This window comes from Triturus cristatus, chromosome 1_2, assembly GCF_964204655.1.
Source record: "Triturus cristatus chromosome 1_2, aTriCri1.1, whole genome shotgun sequence".
Taxonomy (NCBI): Eukaryota; Metazoa; Chordata; class Amphibia; order Caudata; family Salamandridae; genus Triturus; species Triturus cristatus.
This window is the reverse complement of record NC_140580.1, coordinates 1,162,678,333-1,162,701,721: the sequence shown is the minus strand read 5'-3', so window position 1 is coordinate 1,162,701,721 and position 23,389 is coordinate 1,162,678,333. Positions and strand designations below refer to the sequence as shown.

The 23,389-nt window shown below is 51.5% G+C and overlaps 1 protein-coding gene across 1 annotated transcript in view; it reads left to right on the top strand.

Moving 5' to 3' along the window:
* HMCN2 (hemicentin 2) overlaps window positions 1-23,389 on the top strand; it is a 769,579-nt gene that overhangs the window by 85,663 nt on the left and 660,527 nt on the right. Inside the window, exons 5-9 of the mRNA XM_085613971.1 lie at window positions 6,670-6,841; window positions 7,480-7,586; window positions 7,680-7,800; window positions 21,543-21,806; window positions 22,949-23,093. Coding sequence (XP_085470097.1) covers window positions 6,670-6,841; window positions 7,480-7,586; window positions 7,680-7,800; window positions 21,543-21,806; window positions 22,949-23,093 — 809 coding nt within the window. The remainder of the gene's footprint in view (window positions 1-6,669; window positions 6,842-7,479; window positions 7,587-7,679; window positions 7,801-21,542; window positions 21,807-22,948; window positions 23,094-23,389) is intronic.

Below are 23,389 nucleotides of genomic sequence, written 5' to 3'. Positions count from 1 at the left end.
ATCCCAGCTCCACTGATTTCTGCTCACTATACAGGACGTTATTCTCCCAATAGATTCGGTGCGTTCCGGTCTGGTCACCTGCGGCTTGGCCCTCGGCCTGGCGCCGCAGCCCGACCAGGGAAGGACAGGTGGCTTGCTCCCGGCAAAATTCTTCTCGGGTGGGCCCGCCCTCGTGGCGCCAATGGGCCAACTCGGGTAGATCCCCCAACTCGGGAACCGGGGCGGGGTCGGATGGTGTGGGTTCGTCGCTGGCGACGGACCCTTCCGATGGGGGAACGGGAGGACCCTCGGCGGGGACGGTGCTGGCTACTTCGACCGGGGTGCTCTCGATTTCTCTCCGGGGAGTGAGTCGGGCTGTCATAGATCGGGTGGTGGCACACACCCACTTGGGGAGTCCCATCATTCCTATGTGGGCCTTGCGCTCTACGTGCTTCCAGGGAGAACTCTCCAGGTCGTTCCCTAAGAGGCAGTCGACCGGCTGGGAGGTTCTTACGGCCACCTTGAGTTTGCCTATCACCCCTCCCCACTCAAATGGCACCAGGGCCACCTGACACATACTTTCCCTATTGTCTGCAGATATTACGGGGCAAAAGACATTGGGGAGGATCTGCTCCTCGGGAACTAGGTGCCTGAGGACACCGGTGATACTGGCCCCGGTGTCCCGCAGGGCCTCTACCTGGTGGCCATTGATCTTGACGAGCTGCCCATATTTCTGTGTGTTGGACGGTAGGAGGCTACCAGGGATCATTTCCCTATCTCCCAGGGATACTAGGGCCATCGCGGCTGGTTCCCACTCCTCGTCTCCCTCAACCTCCTCCCCTAGGGCTACGTTGGCTATCTGTCTCGCAGGGGTGACTTGGGTGGCCATGGGGCACTCTGGGTCATTGGCGTAGTGCCCGGGTTTCTGGCAGCGGAAACATGTGACGGTCACCCGGTGTCCCCGTCTCCCAGGGGGCCCTGTTACTGGTGGGGGGGGCGCCGGGAAAGGTGGAGGTGGTGTCTTCGGGGGGCTAGGCTGGGACTCCCTCGGCCCTCCCTGGTTCCCTCCCCCTCTCTGGCGGGGTGGTCCCTGACTGGTTCGGGGGTACTCTCCTACCATGCCCCGGGAGACCCGGGTGTTGGTCCAGCGGTCGGCCTCCACGGCCAGCTTCCGGGGATCTGTGAGCTTGCTATCCAGCAGATGTTGACGTAGCTCTACGAAGCAGTTCGCAGCCAGATGTTCCCATAACATGAGGTCAGTGAGTTCGGCAAGGGTGGTGACTTTGCTGCCCTTGACCCACCCATCGAAGGCCCGGCTAAAAAAGTTTACATACTCCACCCAGGTGGTGCCCGGGATCTTCCTGCAGTCCCGGAACCGTTGGCGGTACATTTCTGGGGTGAGGCCGTATCTTGTGAGGAGAGCCTCTTTCATGTGGCTGTAGGAGGTCTGCAGGGAGAGGGGTAGGTCGAGCAGGGTGTCCCTTCCTTCGCTCAGAAACCGTCCCCACAACCCCGCCCCCCAGTCCTTCTGTGGAATCCGATGGGAGGTCATGGCGACCTCGTAGGCCCGAAACCATTGCTGAATGTCATCGTTTTTATAATATTCTTTGACCACATCCTTGGGGATGTGGACCTTCTGTTCCGCTGGGGGGGCCGTCTCTCGGTTCCCCGAGGGCCTCCCGTCCTCATTTCGGGCCTTGAGCTCGAGTTCCTTTAAGCTCCGTTCGTGCTCCAGTTGGAGCTTTCTTCCTTCGTGCTCCCGTTGGAGCTTCTTTTCTTCCAGTTCGCCTTGTACACGCATTTGCTCTACTGCTAGCTTCTTCTCCGCTAACTTCAATTCGCCCTCGATTTTGAGTTTGGCTAACTCGAGTTCATGACTGCGGCTTCTCTCTCTGTCCGCGAGCTCTTCCGGGGATAGGCCCCCATCTGGTACGATGCCTCGCACCTGATTGCTATTGCTTTCATTTTGGGGGGGTTCGGCTTCGTCGGGGCGCTCCCCCGTGCCTTCCGGGCGGGAGGCCCCGGTCTCCACCCAAGTTTTCAGTGCTTTCTGCAAGTCTTCCTTAGTGTTGAGGCCAGTGGTAGCGATTTTAAGTTCTTTGCAAAATTGTTTTAGCTCTTTGTGTGTGTATTCTTCCAGATGCTCCACCTGGAACACTCTGTTGGCGTTGGTTTCTGCGGAGCTCGTGGCGCTTCCTTCTGCCATCTTTGTTGGTCGTGCGTCCATCGTTTACTGTACGATCTCTAGGTGATGGGCCCGAATCCCGTCGCTTGCCACCAATGTTAGACGGCGACCTCAGAGGAGCCCGGAAAGGGGTCCTGACTACCCTGAGACCCACCCTCAAAGTATCGTAGCCGGGCACTGGCGGGAGATTCCCCAGGGGGAGGACTCTCGCAACTAGGTTCGTACTACTGGCACCACACGACACAGAGGGACCACACTGGGTATTCTCAGAACAAGCTTTATCAAACAGGTATCACTGCAAATATGTACAAGGTGAGCACGGGCGCAAGAGTCTCGGAAAGGTAGGGGGTAGCGGGACTGTCTCTGGTAACGGTTCAAAGCAGGGACGTACCCGGCGCACAGCTCACAATCCTCAAGCTGGGGGATACGTGGTCGGAGTTGGGGTCCGGCGGGACCGTGAGAGTCTGGGGGAGCCGCGAGTCACTCAGCAGGGCTCAGGTACAAGTTCGGAGGTCTTACGATCTTCAGGGAGCCGCGAGTCACTCAGCAGGGCTCAGGTACAAGTTCGGAGGTCTTACGATTTTCAGGGAGCCGCGAGTCACTCAGCAGGGCTCCGGTACAAGTTCGGAGGTCTTACGATCTTCAGGGAGCCGCGAGTCACTCAGCAGGGCTCAGGTACAAGTTCGGAGGTCTTACGATCTTCAGGGAGCCGCGAGTCACTCAGCAGGGCTCAGGTGAGTTCCAGTTCCAGGAGCCGCGACCACATCAGCAGGCTTCTCGTTGTTCCAGCGTCGAATCTGCCGGACAGTCTCAGAGCACCCCTTGTTATAGGTCGACCCTGCTTTGATGTCCGGAGTCTGCGCAGGCAGGGGTCTTGTCACCTGGGGGCCGCTTGTCGGGGTTTCCTGCTATTGTCTTTTGATCCTTTCAGGGCCGGGTCGGGAGGAGTCCCAGACACCCAGCAGGCACGGAGCCAGCCCGCAGGGAGGCCGGAGGGCCGATCGAAACCCATCGTCCCAGGGGAGTTCAGAGGTGTGATAGAAACTGCTCCTCCCTCTCTCATCCCCTGGAAGCGTGATGTCCTCCAGCCGGAGTGGCGCCTCTAGGCCCGGGTCGCGCTGGGGCCGGGCGGCCATCTTGTTGCAGGGAGTGGGCACGCGGGCCCGGGGTGGCCGAAGGGAGAGAGGCCATGGACGGGGATGTCCGGAGTTGGCGCAGGTGTCCTGGTGGGAAAGGTCGGCTGGGCCGCGTGCTAGGGCTGCAGGCACCAGGTTTCGGTGGTGCGGGGGCCCGGAGGGCCATTCTACGAGGCCGGGTCCAACAGTGATGAAGATGATGATGAAGATGATGATTGTGATGAAGATGAAGACGATTGTGATGGAGATGATGATTGTGAAGATGATGAAGATGATTGTGATGAAGATGATGATTGTGATGAAGATGATGATGAAGATGATGATTGTGATGAAGATGATGATTGTGATGAAGATGAAGATGATTGTGATGAAGATGATGATGAAGAAGATGATGACGAAGATGAAGCTGTAGATGATAACAATGATTCAGAATCTCTCAAATGCACAGATACCCCGGGTCTGGGTGTCCAGGCTCTAGTCTGTCTGTAATGTCCACATCGCCCCCACTTCCGTCCTCGTCCATTAGTGTTGGCAAGGTTCCTCCCTTCCACAGATGGCACAGCTGTTCCTTCTGCCAGGAAGAGGACCTGTCCTCCCTGCAGCTGCAGCTTACCACCCAACAGTCTGAATATCGTATGGCATGAATATGTGACACAGGAACTATTCATACCCTGTCAACAAATAACAAAATAAAGTCTTACTGTGAATACAAACCAATGAAATTACAAAGAATATTGTGCCTTGTGTAAGATATGTAAATGGTTGGGAGCACACAATTAAAAGTAGACTGTTGGCTCAAACGCAGAAATAAGGTAAAGCGTGTGGCTTACTTAGCAGCGGAGGCTAGTAGGAATGGCCGCAGCATGCCCGGTCCTGTGCCCAGATGGGCGTAGATGGCCTTGCCTTAGGTGCACCACCTGTGCGCGTTCACCTGGCATTGACAAGATGAAACCCTTGAATAAAGATGGCTGTGGGGTGGGTTAGTGGAAAGACAATCATGTTCTGGTCACCTCACAGGAAGTAGGAGGTTAGGAAATTGTCTTTGACACGAGCAAGAGGTAAGATCAAGAAAGGGAGCCTGAGTCCTAAATAAAACATGTTTATTGTTACCTAACTCCATGGTACACATTTTATCAACCTTGGAAGGATGAAAGGGAAGTGGACCCTTCCATCCTGGGATTCAAAGCCTTGACCATAAGATCCAGTGGATGCATCAGTCCTCTGGGGCATCGGCCTTGGCTTCTTCCTTTTAATGTTTGTGCTGCAGTGGGGTCTCCACACAGCGCCTTTATCATCCTTTAAGTGTTTCTTCCCTGGCCTGAGATCTGCAAGCCAGTCCATTGTCCTTTCCTTCCAGGCTAAATGTATCTTACTGTCCTTGACTTCTCCATGCCATGCACTTGGTTTTCAGGTAGAGAGACCCCTCTGGCTGGCTCTGCCTATGCCTTCCATGGTGAGTGTCCCTCACTGAACTGACTGTTCCATGCCCGGTCCTTGTCTTCCTTTTTAAGTGTCTGTCACTGGCAGTGCAGCATGGCAAAGGCCCTTGATGGACTGATTGTGCAATGGCATGTCCTTCCCTTTATATTAAATATGCCTTACTGGCCTGACTTCTCTATGCCAGGTACTTGTTTTTCAGATGGAGTCTCTCTTGGTGTCCTGTCTCCTCAAAGTCATGTCCTTGCCTTCCATGATGAGTGTCCCATACTGGCCCCACAGCTTCAGGCCATGTCCTTGTCTTCCATGATGAGCGTCCCTTACTGGCCTGACACCTCTCAGCCATGTCCTTGTACCCCACAATGTGTGTCCCTTACTGACCTGACAGCTCCAAGCCATGCCTTTGTCCTCCATGATGAGTGTCCCATACTGGCCCCACAGCTTCAGGCCATGTCCTTGTCTTCCATGATGAGCGTCCCTTACTGGCCTGACACCTCTCAGCCATGTCCTTGTACCCCACAATGTGTGTCCCTTACTGGCCTGACAGCTCCAAGCCATGCCTTTGTCCTCCATGATGAGTGTCCCATACTGGCCCAACAGCTTCAGGCCATGTCCTTGTCTTCCATGATGAGCGTCCCTTACTGGCCTGACACCTCTCAGCCATGTCCTTGTACCCCACAATGTGTGTCCCTTACTGGCCTGACAGCTCCAAGCCATGCCTTTGTCCTCCATGATGAGTGTCCCTCACTGGCCTGACAGCTCCAAGCCATGCCCTTGTCTTTCATGATGAGTGTCCCTCACTGGCCTGACACCTCTCAGCCATGTCCTTGTACCCCACAATGTGTGTCCCTTACTGGCCTGACAGCTCCAAGCCATTCCCTTGTCCTCCATGATGAATGTCCCTTACTGGCCTGTCAGCTCCAGGCTATGCCCTTGCCTTCAATGATAAGTGTCCCTTACTGGCCTGACAGCTCCAAGCCATGCCCTTGTCTTCCATGATAAGTGTCCCTTTCTGGCCTGACAGCTTCAAGTCATGCCCTTGTCTTCCATGGTGAGTGTCCCTTATTGGCCTGACACCTCTCAGCCATGTCCTTGTATTCCATGATGAGAGTCCCTTACTGGCCAGGCAGCTACAAGGCATGCCCTTGTCTTCCATGATGAATGTCCCTTACTGGTCTGACAGCTCCAGGCTATGCCCTTGCCTTCAATGATAAGTGTCCCTTACTGGCCTGAGAGTTTCAAGCAATGTCCTTGTATTCTATAATGTATGTCCCTTACTGGCCTGACAGCTCCAAGCCATGCCCTTGTCTTCCATGATGAATGTCCCTTACTGGCCTGACAGCTCCAAGCCATGCCCTTGTCTTCTATGATAAGTGTCCCTTTCTGGACTGACAGCTCCAAGCCATGCCCTTGTCTTCCATGGTGAGTGTCCCTTATTGGCCTAACACCTCTCAGCCATGTCCTTGTATTCCATGATGAGAGTCCCTTACTGGCCAGGCAGCTACAAGGCATGCCCTTGTCTTCCATGATGAATGCCCCTTACTAGCCAGACATCTCCAAGCCATGCCCTTATCTTCCATGGTGAGTGTCCCTTACTGGCCTGATAGCTCCAAGCCATGCTCCTGTATTCCATTACAAGAGTCCCTTACTGGACTGCCACCTCCAAACCATGCCCCTTTATTCGATGATGGCCTTTCAGTCTTGTGCCATGTTTTATGATGTGTGTCCCTTACTGGCCTTACACCTCCAAGCCATGCACTTGTCTTCCATGATAAGTGTTCCTTACTGGCTTGACAACTCCATGCCATGCCTTTGTTTTCCATGACGAGTGTCCCTTACTGGCTTGACAGCTCCGCGCAATGCACTTATTCCTCAGGTTGAGCATCTGTTGCTATCTTGCGTCCTCCAAGTTTTGCCTTTATCTTCCATCAGGTACTAAGATGGGTGGAAGAAGCAATACAGGCCTTGAAGGTGCACCTGCTGTCCACAGACCACGAGACGGAGGGCGAGCACACCTGGAACATCCCGTTCGACCCCAGCTTGAAAGAGGTCACCATCTCCCTGAGTGGGCCGGAACCACACATTGAAGTCAGAGACCCTTCAGGTTTGCACAGTGGAGGGCTAACACTACTCATGGCAAGGGCTCGGGAGGGTGCTTGTACCATGAGGCAAGTCAGGGCTGTGACAGGAAGCCAGGTCTGGGACAGGACTGTTACAGTCTGGGGAATGAATGAGTGGTTGAATCAATTGTAAACCAATGATGGGTATAGAAGCTCATCTCATCGCAATATTAAGGGGGTTTGGACTCATATTATGAGCTCTTGTTGGAAACTATTTTTCACTTTCTTGGATGAAAAGTTGATTCCGTTGGGCAAACAAGAGTTGACACATCCCCACGAGTAAGGCGATGAGGGAGGGGGCGTAAATGGAGAACTAGGTGTTGAATTTACTGCCTCAAGTTAATAACTCTATTTTTCCCATCCTCTACCATACCTCAGTGAACATCTTTGACATCTTCGGGATCTCCAAACATGTTGCTGTCGATTGACTGCCTTCAGTTGCTGCATGCATCTCCACCAGCCTTCACCTCTATCCATCCTGCTCTTTCCTATATCCTCTCACCATGTTGAGTTGCTTTCCTCTGCCCTCTTTTCCAGTTATCGTGTTCTGGTGCATGGCCTCTAGGACACAGCACCAACACTGAATAGAAGTGTCCTAGTCTGGTTTTGTTTTCTGTTCCAGGGAGAATTCTTCAAAAGGGCCAAGGCATGGAAGAGCTTCTGAACATCCCGAACTCTGCCACCGTGCTGGTGATCAAACCTATCGAGCCAGGACTGTGGACAGTGAAGGTAGGAGACCAGCGGTGTACAAGCCTCGTGGTGCTCTACACGTCATGCGATGGTCCATCAGTTCTTTTAACTCTGAATTAAATCTACCTCTAGATCAGTAGCAGCGGACGCCACTCGGTGAGGATCACAGGCGTGAGCACTCTCGATTTCCAAACAAGCTTCTCCACCACACGAGTCATCGATCCAGCTCGCACCAAAGATCGTCCCCTTCAAGGTAATCCAAACATAGCTTCACATACAAGTTCTCTACCAAGTCAGAAGCATTATCAACGGACTAAAATCATTCACATACACAAAAAGAGCACAGCAAAATAAAATCGCATTACCACAGCGCCTTGAGACCCTCATGGGTGAGTTGTCGTGCTTCATAAACCATGATTGATTAATTGATCGATAAAACATAAATCCAGAAAAAATCTCACAAGTATTAAAAACAACATAACACAAAACTTATAACACTTCAAAAAAATCTCTTTTGAGCATTTTTCTGGAGTATTAACTTTGACTCAAAGTATACCATCTTCACGTTGTCTACAACGCACTGTTTTTCCCATTACGTTTGTAAGTAGTTCCTCATCCAAGCATTCTATAATGTGAAAAGCAGGGACAGATCTCTGTGAATCATCGACGTAGCATTGCGGGGGCCCTGGTGGGAAACCCCACATTCTTCGATACACAACATGAATGTATTCTTCTGATGATGACTTTACAATTGAAATCTACCCACTTAACATCCAACTGCTTTGTTAACTCAATAAAAACACACAATAAATAACACACACTTATAAATACACAGCCAAATACTAGGTGTGACACTCATGTATACAAATGCTCCCAATTATGCCCTGATTGAAACACATCATTTTATATTACTCTACTTATCAATAAAGAACTCTGCAGGGTATGCACAGTGGGGTATAACATTACAACTATATTGAACAACACGAAACCGAGCCGCTTACTTAGAATATCCTTAAGGCATGTTGTCTGCCTAAAAATCTTTCGTAATGGAAATTGTTCAAATTATTTCAAAAATGTCTATTGTTATTGGGTCATATTTACCCAGGGCTATAATTTAATATCCTTTCATATCATAAACAACCTCAACAGTAAGTTGACAGTGAGGACATTTTGTGCAGTTATCAAAACATTAAATACATTTTTCCACTTTATTCATGTTGGGAAAATTCCATATTGTTCTATCGATAAATAAATAAAGCAATAGTTACTTGTGGCAACTCAGCTTCTCCAACAAGGTATGAGAAATGCTCTGTAAATCTAAGAAATATGTAACAGCAGGACTGTCTTGTCAAGGCAGGACTCCTATGCTGTAAATCTAAGGAACTTAGCACAGCACTACCGTCCTGTCTTGACCCGAGTCTTAGGAAGCAGGCTCTGTATATACTATCCCAAAATGAGGTATAGTGTGCACAAAGTCCAGTGGAACCCCAAAGGTAGGCAGAGGTAAAGTTAGATAACACCTCACTCTCTATTTGTGGTAGTGTGGTCGAGCAGTAAGGCTGTATCAGAAGACTGTTTTAAGCATTTATTGTACACACTCAGGCAAAAAATGATGTCACACACTCAAAGACTGAACTCAGGCCTATTGTTTGTATCAAAAGTATTTCTTTAGTTGTATGTTATTTTTAGAACCAGGCAGGACTTGGTACAGGTAAGTGGAATTGTACCTTTTAAGACAGGTTGATCAAAACTAGCAAGCTGGATGAAAGTGACCAAGGGCCCGATTCACAGAATTAACTTAAGACAAAATCCTTAACTTACTACTTTTGGTATTCACAGAATGCACTTACTACTTTTGGTATTCACAGAATGGATTTATGACTACTAACTTTACGTCCGCGCTCGGGCTGGAAATTCCGGCCCGGAGGCGAAGCTTCCGGCCCGGAGGTGGGGCTTCCGGCCCGGAGGCGGGGCTTCCGGCCCGGAGGCGGAGCTTCCAGCCCAGAGGTGGAGATTTTTGCCATGGCTAAATCTCCGCCACTGGCCGGAATCCCCACCAGCGCTTCATCTCTTCTTGGCTAGCCTCGAGGTTTGCCTCGGCGAGCTCCCGGAACTTCTGGGTCTGGTTGCTGAGCGCCAGGATATAGTGGAATACATTGGGAGAGGTTCCTCGGGGAGCCGTTTCCCAGCCCTCTTTGACCAGGCTCAGGGGTCCCCGGACGGGGTGTCCGTAGAGTAATTCGAATGGGCTGAACCCCAGAGATTTTTGGGGAACTTCCCGGTAGGCGAACAGGAGGCAAGGGAGGAGGACGTCCCATTTCCGGCGAAGGGGTTCTTCGAGGCCCATGATCATTCCTTTCAGGGCCCAGTTAAATCGTTCGACTAGGCCATTGCCTTGGGGGTGGTATGGGGTGGTGAATTTGTATGACACCCCGCATTGTTGCCATAAGGACCTCATGTACTTGGAGATAAAGTTCGTGCCACGATCACTCACGACTTCGCGAGGGAACCCCACGCGGGAGAAGATCCCCATCAAGGCCCGGCCCACCACGGGGGCCGTCACGGTGCGGAGGGGAATGGCCTCTGGGTAGCGGGTGGCATGGTCCACCAGGACGAGGATGAACCGGTGGCCCTGGGCGGTCCTGGGATCCAGGGGTCCCACGATGTCGATCCCCGCCCGCTCAAAGGGGGTATTAAAAACGGGGAAGGGTTGTAGCGGAGCCTTGCGCTTCCCACCACTTTTTCCGCTGGCCTGGCACGTGAGACATGACTTGCAGTGGGCCTCTACATTCGCTCGCATTTTGGGCCAATAGAAGTGGGTAACCAGGCGATGATAGGTTTTGTCTTGGCCTAAGTGTCCCACCAGGGGTACATCATGGGCTAGGCCTAGGAGGAAACTTCGGAAGCGCAGAGGTACCACCAGTACCCGGCCCGATCCCAGCTCGGCCGACTTCTGTTCGCTGTACAGGAGGCCGCTTTCCCAATATACCCAGTGGGTTCCGGACTGGGCGCCTGCTGCCCGGGCTTCTGCCTGCTGTCGGGGTCCAATGAGGGAAGGGCAGGTGGCTTGTTCCCTGCAGAATTCTTCTCGGGAGGGACCTCCCTCGCAGTGCCAATGGGCCATCTCGGGTAGGTCCCCGAGCTCGGTCAGTTGCTCGGGGTCTGGATGCACTGACCCGTCATTGGGAACGGGTTCTTCTTCCGGGAGAGGGTTGTCGGGCTCGGGTAGCGTGTCCCGGTCCTCGAGGACGGCGACTGGGTTCAGGGGTAAGACCTCAACTCCCTCGGAGGAAGGCGATCGGGCAGACATGGAGCTCGTGGTGGCGCATACCCATTCGGGTAGGCCCATCATCTCCAGATGGGCTCTTCGTTCCACTTGTCCCCACAGGGAGCTCTCGAGGTCGTTGCCCAGGAGGCAATCTACTGGTTGGGATGTTCGGACTGCCACTCTCAATTTAGCGGTGACTCCCCCGCATTCGAAGGGTACCAGGGCCATACGGCAGAGGCTCTCGGAATTGTCCGAAGATATGACTGGACAGAAGGCATCGGGCAGGATCTGGTCTTCGGAGACCAGGTGGCAGTGGACCGCTGTGACACTCGCCCCGGTGTCGCGGAGGGCCTCGACTCGGTGACCGTTGACCGTCACTTGTTGTCGGTATTTTTTCGTGTTGGCGGGTAGGGGTGTTCCGGGAACCATCTCTCGGTCTCCTAGAGAGACCAGGGCCATGGCTGCTGGTTCCCACTCCTCGGAGTCTTCCATCTCTTCTCCTAGGGCTACGGAGGCCATTTGTCGGGCTGGAGGGGCTGTCGCTGCGGGTCGTTGGTACATGGGACACTGGGGGTCACTGGCATAGTGTCCGGTCTGTTGGCAGCGGAAACAGGTGATCTTGACTCGGGGTCCCTGCCTCCCCGCGGGCCCTGTGCTGGCTGGAGGTGGGGCTAGAAAGTGCGGGGGTTGGCCTCTGTGGGGACTATGCTGGGGGCCCACCTGGGATTCCCTCGGTCTGCCTTGGTTCCCTGCGCCCCTCTGGCGGGGGGGTCCCTGACTGTGGCGACCGTAGTCTACCACGGGGCCCCGGGAGGCCCGGGTGTTCACCCATCGGTCAGCTTCGACCGCCAGTTTCCGAGGGTCAGTGAGCTTGCTGTCCAGGAGTTGCTGGCGTAACTCCACAAAGCAATTTGCGGACAAGTGTTCCCATGCTATTAGGTCAAACAGTTCCTCAAAGGTGGAGACCTTGCTGCCCTTGATCCACCCGTCCAAGGCCCTGCTGTAAAAGTTCACGTATTCTACCCACGTAGTACCGGGTATCTTTTTGCAGTCTCGAAACCGTTGCCGGTACATCTCGGGGGTAAGTCCATATCTGGCTAATAGGGCCTCTTTCATGTGGCTGTAGGAATTCAGCACCGTGGAGGGCAGGTCCAGCAGGGTATCTCTCCCCTCGCTCAGGAACCGGCCCCACAAGCCAGCCCCCCAATCCTTCTGTGGAACTCGGTGGGATGTCATGGCGACTTCGTAGGCCTTGAACCACTGCTGGATGTCGTCGCTCTTGTAGTATTCCTTCACCACATCCTTGGGGATGTGGACCTTTGGTTCCACGGCGGGGGAGGTCGGTTGGTTTCCCGTGGTTCTGGACTCCTCACTCTTGGCCTTGAGTTGGATCTCTTTTAGGCTGCGTTCGTGTTCTAGTTTTCTTTCTTCGTGTTCTCGCTGGCGTTTCTTTTCCTCGAGTTCCCCTTGTAGGCGTAATTGTTCTACGGCTAACTTTTTTTCGGCCAATTTTAGCTCTCCCTCTATTTTTAGTTTGGCTAGTTCTAGTTCGTGGTTGCGGCCACTCTCTCGGTCCGCTAGCTCTTCCGGGGGTAGGCCCCCCTCTGTGGCGTTGCTCCTTACCGAGATGCTTCGTGGTTCGTTTGGCGGCTCTCTTTCTCGGGCGTCTCCTTCGGTTTGGGGCAGGGAAGCTCCTGCCTCGACCCAGGTGTTCAATGCTTCCTGGAAATCTTCTTTAGTGCTTAATCCGGTGGTAGCGATTCCAAGGTCGTTGCAGAACTGTTTTCGTTCTCGATGCGTATAATATTCCAACCGGTCCTCTCGGAACGTCAGGCTTGTGTTGGTTCCTGCAGTACTCATGGTGGTTTCTCCTTCCATCTCCTTTCGGTAGTGCGTCAGCCGTTTACTGTACGATCTCTAGGTGTCGGCTCGGATCCCACCGCTGCCACCAAATGTTGGAAGGGCGTTCTCCGGGGGGCTTCAGAATATGTTCCTGACCACCCTTTGACCCACCTCTCCCAGAGTTAGGCTGAGCAATGGGAGGCCCTTCCTGGAAGGGTCTCGTTCCTAGGATCGTACACGCTGCGCTTACACTATTTGACAGAGGGACACCACACAGTAGTTCTTAGTAAGACAGTATACTTTATCGATAGTTTCAGGGGATCTTTATGATCCGGGATGCAGCTGTTGGATCAATGCCACAAGCGGCGGCGGTTTCGTGATGGGGGTATTGGGGTAGCGGGACAGTCTTTAAGTTCAGTGTCTCTGCAGAGTATCCTTCGCACAGCTCTCAATCCTCGAGCTGGGGGATTTGGGTTCACTCGGCAATCTCCGCCGATCCTCCTGGATAGGAGCGCCGCGAGTCTCTCAGCAGGCACAGGTGGTTTCAGATTCTCGGGAGCCGCGACGGCGTCAGAAGGGCTCAGATGGTTCAGAGTTCGGGGAGCCGCGACAGCGTCAGCAGGGCTCAGATGGTTCAGAGTTCGGGGAGCCGCGACAGCGTCAGCAGGGCTCAGATGGTTCAGAGTTCGGGGAGCCGCGACAGCGTCATCAGGGCTCAGATGGTTCAGAGTTCGGGGAGCCGCGACAGCGTCAGCAGGGCTCAGATGGTTCAGAGTTCGGGGAGCCACGACAGCATCAGCAGGGCTCAGATGGTTCAGAGTTCAGGGAGCCGCGACAGAGTCAGCAGGGCTCAGATGGTTCAGAGTTCGGGGAGCCGCGTCAGCGTCAGCAGGGCTCTCGTAGGTCCAGGTCTTCTCTGCCGCCTGTCCCTCCAGCACCCCTTGTTATACTCCCCCTCCTCTTTGAAGTCCGGAGTCCTCGCAGAGAGGGGTCTTGGTGCCTGGGTGCGGTGTATCGGGATTTCCTGCCGCTCTGCCCTTTGATCTGTTCAGGTTGGTCTGGGAGGGACTCCAGACGCCGGGGGCCTGGTGGCCGATCGAAACCCTCCTTGGGGAGGAGATCAGGGGTGTGACAGAGACGGTGCGTCTCCCGGTCTTGCTTGGGGGTTTCTCTCTCCCTCGGCCGGGCATGCTTGGTAGTGTCTTGGGTTTTGCTGGGGCCCCGGTCGGCCATCGGGTTTATTGGGCCATGGTGGCCGGAAGTCTGTGATACCGGGGATCAGGTGCGGTTGCAGGGTTGCTTACTGGTCGGGAGGGTCCACGCCACAAGGCCGGTCTCACACTGTGAATACCAAAAGTAGTAAGTTTAGGATTTTGTCTTAAGTTAATTCTGTGAATCGGGCCCTTAGTTACAGGTTTGTAAAATATTTAAAGAAAATAGGTATTTCTAATTACTTTCTGATTACTTTTCAGATTACTTTTTAGAGTACTTTTTAAAGTACTTTTTCCTCTCAATGTGATATGCCTTGACATCACACTGGGACATTTCCTAGATAAAGGTAAGTAATACTGTTTGGCATTAAAACACAGGTTGGTTAGGTTTCCGTACAAACACAACTCACAAACCTTTTCAGAGGAAAACAATCCATGCAATCCTATGGAGAAGAATGAGGCTATTGGTTTGCAAGTAAGCAATCGGACTTTGGAGGTAAGTTTCTGGGATTAGAACGAGAGTTCCCCCAGGGTCAAGGATGCACTCAAAAGCACCCTCAGCGGCACTAGGGCGACCATGTGCAGAGAACTGTAGGCCCAATGTTAGTCTATGGGCTACGGGCCCATTGGTTGGTGGCTGATCTCCGGCAAGCCACAGCGTTGAGGGAGCAAAGCTCCTTGGGTTAAGCTCAGGGTAAAAGGGGGTCCAAGTTAGCACACAATGTGCACCCACATTGGCACAGGGGCGGAAGGGTGCAGGGTGCTGGTTTGGCATCGGGTATCCTGTTGATTTAAAAGGGAGATCTCCAGTCGGAACAAACACTGCAGGTTCGTGCAAGGAGGCTTCCCGGAGGCGACCACCAGTTGGCGAGGTAAGTTGGAATGCAGGGGGTTGCCAGGACACCGTTGGTTGGGCCACCCAAAGCCGTGGGGCATTAGGTGCAAGGGTGTCTTGAGGAGTCGGGTTTCCTTACCAGCTCCGGTCGCGGTCAGGGGGACCCTCCAGATAGAGACATGAGTTCAATGCTGTAAATCTAAGGAATTTATCACAGCACAACATGCCAGTCATGACATGAGTCCTATGCTGTAGATCAAGGGACTTATCCCAGCATGACTGTCCTGTCAAGATATGAGTCCTAGGCTGAAAATCTAAGGTATGTGTCACAGCACAACTACTCTATCACAACTTGAGTCATATGCTGTAAATCTAAGGGGTGTGTCACGGCACAAATGCTCTATCATGACGTGAGTCCTATGATATAAATCTAAGGAACATGTAACAGTACAACTGTGCTGTCATGACATGAGTCCTATGCTACATATCTAAGGAACATATCATAGTACAACTGTGCTGTCATGACATGAGCCCTGTGCTATAAATCTAAGGAACTCATCACAGGACAACTGTCCTGTCATGACATGATTCCTATGTGTCAACCTAAGCAGCTTATCACAGCACAAATGTCCTGTTATGACATGAATACTATGCTGTAAATCTAAGGAACTTATCACAGCACAACTGTCCTGTCATGACATGACTCCTAGGCTGTAAATCTAAGGAAATTATCACAGCACAACTGTCCTGTCATGACATGACTCCCTGACTGTAAATCTAAGGGATGTGCCACAACATGACTGTCCTGTCTAGAAATGAGCCCTATGCTGTAAAACTAAGGCATGCATCTCAGCAAAGCCACTCTATCATCACTTAAGTCATGTGTTGTAAATCGAATTTATCACTGCACACCTACTCTGTCATGACATACATGAGTGCTGCCTTGAAAATCTGAGTGATGCATCACAGAGTAACTCCTTGGCCTCACATGGGCACAGTCGTTTAAATCGAAGGAGTGAGCGACAACTCGCGTTTTCCATCATGACATGAGTCCTGCAATGTGAATGTAAGGAATGCATCCCAGAGTCCCTCTGTCATGACACGATTGTCATCATTTGAAGTTTCATTAGGCACAATGTGTCTTTTAACGAGTAGGTAATCCCAAGTGAACCTATGTAGACACACATGCTGTCAGCCAGCACCCAGGGCCTGAGATTCATGAACATTTACATGAAGGATAAGGGAGGAGGAGCACTCTGCCACCAGGTCCGCCCCATTTCTCCATTGCATTCTGGGAGATGTAGTTCATGGCATTTTAAATGACTCACAAGTAGAATATCTTTTGCCACCATTGTGCACCAATCAGTGTCTGCACTGCTGGAAATGTGTTTCTTCAGCAGAAAGTAGCAGAGAGGTTTGTGGGGGTCTAAAATGACTCTTGTATTATATCACGTAAAGCACCCCTCTAAAGTATGCAGGTACATTCCATGGTTTGCCAACCACATGCCTTCCAAAAGAGCCTAACAAACAGGGGGTAGGCGGGGGGAGGGGGCGGTTGTGGTGGGGGTGTCATGAAGGAGATCTGTGTGCTAGCACCGAATCTTCCAACAAACGTCATTGTAACTGTGAGGTCGCGCACCATGTGTGATCTCAGACATTTCTTCGGGTAACGTTGAATGTTCAGAGGAATCATTCCTGCGTGTGGCTCCCGGGCAACTTCTAAACAACCCTCAGTCACAGTGTTTGATTCTGCGTAGCCTCTAGTTCTGCTATCTTTCTGACCCTGCTCTTGTTATTTTGAATGAGTTCCGCGGGTGCTTGAATGAGTGAACATATGGCCAATATATGTGTGCCTCCTGGCGCAGGGTCTAGGGCTGGACTGCGGCCCCTCAGTGTGACTGTCTCGGGCACACGAAGCAAGGCCCCCCTCTGGTCCTGCATGAGATCTCACGTGTTTCTACTTTTCACATACCTTCCAAGGCTTTCAGCTGGTCCCCTTTGAGGTGACTCCATGTGTGACCTGTGGCATATCTCCCAGGGTTCACCGCTGGATCTAGGACATCTCTTCTTGTGTGACATCTGGCACTTGCTTTAAAGCTCATGCAATCCATTCTAGCTTTACACAAGAGACACTTCTTCCTAGACTCCCCCCCACTTTACACAATGAATTACTTGCACTTCTCAATTTCTCCTCAAAATGTCCTTGCCGTGTATAGAAGGTGCTTCCTGTAGGCTGCTGTATCTAACACTATGTAGGGTTATTAAATGTGTGCCCGGGGCACCCGTACCCATGCTGCCAGTCCGTGCTCTGTTTCTTTGGATGTTTCACCACAATATCGACTTTTAAATATTGTTCTGCCAACTTATTGCATCCAGATGATCAACTATTGAGGGGACGGTGCATCTGGAAGCAGAGATCTGCTTTTCTTAACTCCACGACCACCTTGAAGACCCCCAGAGCTTCCAGGCCCCTAGACATGGATCGGCACACGCAGTCTTCCCTATCCGTGTCACCTTCACAACACTGTGCTGATGATCTGGCCACAGTATTACCTCAGGGTGATATTTAGTGAGTTGAAATAGTAGTTTATCATTTTTAGAGTGTTCTTTCACCTGAGGGTGTAGGAAGCTGGCTCTGTATATACTATACCAAAGTGAGGTACAGTGTGCACAGAGTCCAGTGGAACCCCAAAGGTAGGCCGAGGTAAAACTAGATAGCACCTCACTCTCTATCTGTGGTAGTGTGGTCGAGCAGTGAGGCAGTATCAGCGGACAGTGTTAAGCATGTGTTGTACACACTCAATCAGCAAATGATATTACACACTCAAAGACTGAACTCAGAACAATTTGTTTATATAAAAATATTATTTAGTTATATTTTATTTTCTAGAAACAAGCCAGGTCTGGCACAGGTAAGTATAATAATACTTTGCAAGATTATGAGGTGAAATACCAGTTGAATGCAGTTGGATGGTTTACAGGTAAGTCAACATTCAAAATTACTCTTCAGTTACTTTGTAGGTTACTGTGTACGTTACTTGTTAGATTGCTTTATAAGTTACTTTTGATACTCAGTGTGATATGCCTAGATATCACACTCAGACATATCCTAGACAAAAGGTAAGTAATTCAGTTTTTATACATATGTAGTTTCTTAAGGCTTTTATACAAACCAACTCCACACAAAAAATAATTTTCAAAGAAAAGTAGTCAATGCAATCCTTTGGGAGGAATTGAAGTTATCGGTTTACAGGTAAGTTCTTGGTTGTGGGAGTTTGGTTCTGGGATTAGAACCAGAGTTCCTCCAGGGTCGAGGATGCACTTTTAAAGCACCCTCAGCTGCACTAGGGCGGCCGGGTGCAGAGTGCTGAGGCCCAATGTTATCTAATGGGGGATACGGGGCCTCAGGTTGGTGGCTGCTCACGAGCAGGCCACAAGGTTGTGGGAGCAAGCTCCTGGTGTTAAGCTCAGGGCAAAGAGGGGTCCGATTTAGCATACAAGGTGTACCCACAGCGGCAGGGGCAGCTGGGTGCAGGGTACTGATTTGGCGTCGGGTGCCCTGTTTTTTAATTTGGATTCTCTGGTTGCAACAAACACTGCATGCTCGGGGATGAAGATTTTCTGGAGGAAACCACTGGTTGGAGAGGTAAGTTGGGATGCCAGGAAACTCTCCGTTGGGCCACCCAAGGCCGTGGGACGTTGGGTGCATGGGTGTCTTTTGGCACCGGGTTTCTCTTACCAGCTCCGGTTGCGGTCGGAGAGATCCTCCAGAAAGAGACTGCAGGCGTTGGTTGCAGTCTTAAGGCAGGTCAGGGATCACCAGATCCAAGGTCAGGATTGCCCTGGGAGCCTCCTCGTGGTGTTGGGCCACTCAAACTCAGGCCATCGGCGTCGGGTGCAGAGTGGTGCAGACTTGCATATTTGGCCAGAGTCTGTGGTTGAGCAAATCTAGAGCTCGTGGGAGAAAAAGTCTGGTTTGGGAAGGCAGGGCAGGGCAGGTCCTCCGGGTTCTTGGGGGCTGCTGGCTGCAGGACACAGCAGGATTTTTCTGGAGCAGGTCGAGGTCGGAACAGGCCAGTAGGGCTGGGGCCAAGTCAGTTGGTGTTCTCCTCTTCTTCTTCAGCACAGCTCTTCGGTCCTTCTTCTTCTTGTCTGAGGAGGCAAGGTTCAGGGTTGTCCTAAATACTAAATTTAGAGGCGTTACAGGAAGGTACAGGTTGGGACCAATGGGTCCCTTACTTGGGGTGGGTACACCCCCTTTATGCCAACCTCCAGTGGGAGGGAGGCTTACGCCTCACTCTGGTTGCTGGGTCCCTCCTTCTTCAAGATGGCAGGGACTGAGAGTTGTGCTTCACCTCGCCTCATCCACCTGAGGAGTGGTGTTCACAAAGGTAGGCACATCTCCCCTCCTAACTTTTCCCATCGATTCTCCAACCCAAAGTGGGGGTCAGAACCGGTGGGAACCAATTGCTGGGAGCAGCAAATGGCTGGGGTAGCTCACAAAGGCGGCAAGCCTTTGAAGCTTCTCCTTCGTGGACCCTGCCCATCCTGGGGGAGGAGGATTGGCACCTCGTCCCCGGATGTGCTTTTTCTCAGGACCCCGAGAGCAGCAGGCTCTCAACCCAGGGGTCCAGAACATGTCTGGTGGTGGCAGCTGGTGAGCAGCCACTCAGCCAGGACACTAGAGTTAGGTCGTTTTTCAGGGGGCATCTCTAAGATGCCCTCTGAATGCATTTTTCATTAAATCCCACACAGGCTCACTCTGGGTTTAATGGGCTGCGAAGTTTAATACCAAACTTTCCAGTTTTCAGTAAAGCCATTATGGTATTGTGGAGTTCATAATGGCAGACTCCCAGCACCATATACTCTTAATGACAGCACTGCACTTACAATGTCTAAGAATGGACTTAGACACTGTAGGGGTACAGGGCTTATGCACCTGTACCCTCACCACTAATATAGTGCACCCAGCTAGAGGGGTGACTGACCTATGCCAGGGCAGTGGGTTGTAGGCATGGCACACAAGGATGTGTGCCATGTCAACTCTTCACTTTGCTCTGCACCAAAACATGCAGCCTGCAAGGGCAGTATGTGAGTGTAATGGTACAGGACCTCTAAGGGTGGCACAAACATTGCTGCAGCCTTTGGAGGCCTTCCCTGGCCACAGTGCCCTTGGTACCTATGGTACGTTTTACAAGGGACTTACATGTGGCCAGAGAGTTGCCAATTGGATTTTACAACAGTACAGTTTTTGGGGAAAAACATAGGCCCTGGGTACCTGATTGGCAGGAACCCAGGGCACAATCAGTCAAATTACATCAACATTAGGCAAAAAGTGGGGGCAGTCATACAAAAAGTGGCACTTTCCTTCAGTGGGGTGTCTTGGTGCTAAAGGATCCTGAGATCATGGACTGTAGATTACGTTTTACACTTGACGAGAAGAGACTCTATAATCAGACACAGGAGGAGGACTAGAGGTTTAGCCAAATAAGGTGGCTTTCAAAGTTTCTTAACCCCTACGTCGCGGGGGTAATTCTCACGCGGCGTGGGGCAGGGGGGGGTGGGTGCGTGGCGGCACTGTGCTCGTGACGAGCCCAGCTCGTCATGAGGCACAGTGGAGCTGTGCTCATGACGAGCTGCGCTCGTCCCGACTCCGCCCACTAATTGATTCTCCCGCACAGGCGGGGAATCAATCGCGCGAGGGCGGAGCGCAACCGTTATGATGAGCCCAGCTCGTCATGAGCACAGCTCCACTGTGCCTCATGACAAGCTGGGCTCGTCATAAGCACACAAGGGGTTAATAGCCAAATGGGAGTTCTAGTCTTGAGGCAGAGAGGGGGTTATTCCAGAGTTGAGGCCCAAAGAACGGAGCGAATGCCCACCAAGCCTTGCTCTAATAATTTTGGGTACAGTCAGGAGTATGTTGCATTTGTAGCAAAGGCTTCCATCTGTCGAGTAGTGACTGAACCGTTGCCTTAGACATGATTTCTCAGCGCTTTAAATAAACTCTTTGCCTAACTGGGAGCCTGTGGGGTAGGATCCAGGCTTGGGACATGATCCTTCAAGAGGAGCTCCTGTTCTAAGTCCTCAGTTCTTTGTCCCCTGCAGCCAATGTAAGGCTTCTTCTGAGAGACCAGGATATAAGATGTAACAACAGTCATTCTGGGTAGGATACAGGCAGAAACCCCTGGTGCCTAATATTCCTCGGGCAGGAATGGGACATTTGAGACAATATCATTTGGCTAATGAGACAACATTGACCTGAGATTTGATGGAGAGATGGTCGTCCGAAGTGACTCCCTAGTGATAAATCAGCTGTTGAAGAGGGGGGCAGGTGGGACGCGGGCTAGACGGTATGATGGCAATGATCTAAGATGTTCCTGACCACCAGAATGTTGGTCTTAATAGCATTTAATTTGAGGAAATTTGGGGACCTCAAGCTTAAATTCCCTTTAAGAACCCATATAAAATTAGTGGTGGAACTGAGGGCTGATCTATCAAACCAGATATTCAAATGAGTGTCTCTGACACCGCAAGACAGCCTTGAAGTGAAAAACCGGGTGAGAGGTTTGGAATAGACATTCAACAATATTGGAGACAGTGAGGAGCTCTGTGGGACCCCCAAAGACCCCTAACATACACCCTGAGCCTCTGGACCAGTAGGGGTGGGGGGTCATTCGCTATTCTGAGATACGTTCTTCTCAAATCTGTTCTCTCATGTCCATTGGTTCTCCCTTTGATATCTCTCTCCCTCTCTTTCCCCGGTATTGGTGATCCTTTCTCACATGCCAGCCTTCTGCATCCTCTCCTTGGTTGATGTGCATTCCTTCCCTCTGCAGGTGTCCCCATCTCTGCACTGATAAACTGCACTGGCCTGCCACCCCCTGGGCAGCTGGAGAACCTGCAGCTCCTTGATGGTTCTGCCCAGACCCTCTTGTCTGTGCCAACCGAGCGCTTCACCCAGGGCGGGTCCCAGCAGCTGTGGTCTGCGTCCCAGTTCCACTCACCCAAGGACAGCTTTTACCTGAAGGTGGCAGGCACTGACCGAGGTGGGCACGCCTTCCAGCGCCTCTCCAGCGTGGCTTACTCCAGCGCCATCCCAGGTGAGCCTCACCTCAACAGGTTCATGAAATCCAGTCATGTGAATTGTGTCTGTGAATTAATGAAATGAAGACTGCTGAGCTGAGGAATCATTGTATTTCTAGCAGACTGTCCATCCTGTGGTGTTTGCAGATGTTGTTTGCTGTCCTTCTGTTATTTTACTAGTCAGACCTACACTCTGTGGTCAGCCCTTGATAATGTTCAGCGGACTCTTGGCATATTCCATTCTCGTCAGTCAGAAAGGAATCTTTTACTGGCACAAAGCAGAAGGTTTCACCTGTAGGAGCTTTCAGGCCTTTTCAGGGATAGCACTGATGAGAACGAACTCCAGCACAAGATGGCGGCTTGAGGAAGAAACACTAAAAGAGAGGATGTATGAGAGCCATAACTTCATGCTGCAACATGCTCTCAGGGCTTGCAGAGTTAAAAATGTTGAGACTTGAACAAAAAGGGTTTGTGCGTTGCACAATTAATATTAAAATGGTATATTTGACCAGGGTACAAAATATTACTAGCGACTGGGTTATCTGTAACGTGCTGTGTGAGTCACCATTATGGGCTGCTCTTACATGAGTATGCTGGATGGATAACTGTGGTGCATGACTGTGACTTGTGTATGATCACATCTGTAGTGGTATGAGAGGCAAGCAAAAAAAGGGGGAGCCAACATCTGCCCCTGCCTTTTCTTTCCGTCTGTCTACACATCTCGTTGGCATCCCCTCTTTCCCTCTGTCTACCCATCTCGTTGGTTTCCCTTCTTTTCCTCTGTCTACCTATCGCATTGGTATCTCTCTTCTTTCCCTTTGCCCATCCATCTCGTTGGCATCCCTTCTTTGCCTCTGTCTACCCATCGTGTTGGTATCTCTCTTCTTTCCCTCTGTCTACCCATCTCGTTGGTCGGTCTTCTTTCTCTTTGTCTACCTTCACGTTGGCATCTCTCTTCTTTCCCTCTATCGACCCATCTCGTTGGTATCCCTTCTGGTATCTCTTCTTTTCCTCTTTCTACCCATCCCGTTGGTGTCTTCCTTCTTTCCCTTTGTCTACCCATCTCTTTGGCATCTCTCTTTTACTCTGTGTAGCCCTGTCATTGCTATTACTTTACCTCGCCTCTTCCCATCTCACAACTTGCCCTTTTTGCACACAGAGCTGCCTCTGGTCACCATGCCCAGCAGCCTCCATGGCTTCCATCTACAGCCACTGCAGGTCCCTTGTGCTGTGCAGAGTGACATCCCCTTCCGGCTGCGGATGTCCCAGGATGGAGTGATGCTGGGTGAGGAGCACCATTTTACGTAAGTGGTCCTTTCTGCCTTTCTTGCATCGTGTGTGGAAGTGCGTAGACGGACCAGGTTATCCAACAAGAAGCCTCTGTTGTTCATGGTGTACAGCTGTGAGGGAAGATGACAGTGGTATTAGCCCCTGGTCTCTAGATATGGGATAAAATACTAGTGTATTAAACTACTTGCTGATGCCGAGCTATGGGATAAAATACTAGTGTATTAAACTACTTGCTGATGCCGCGCTATGGGATAAAATACTAGTGTATTAAACTACTTGCTGATGCAGCGCTGTGGGATAAAATACTAGT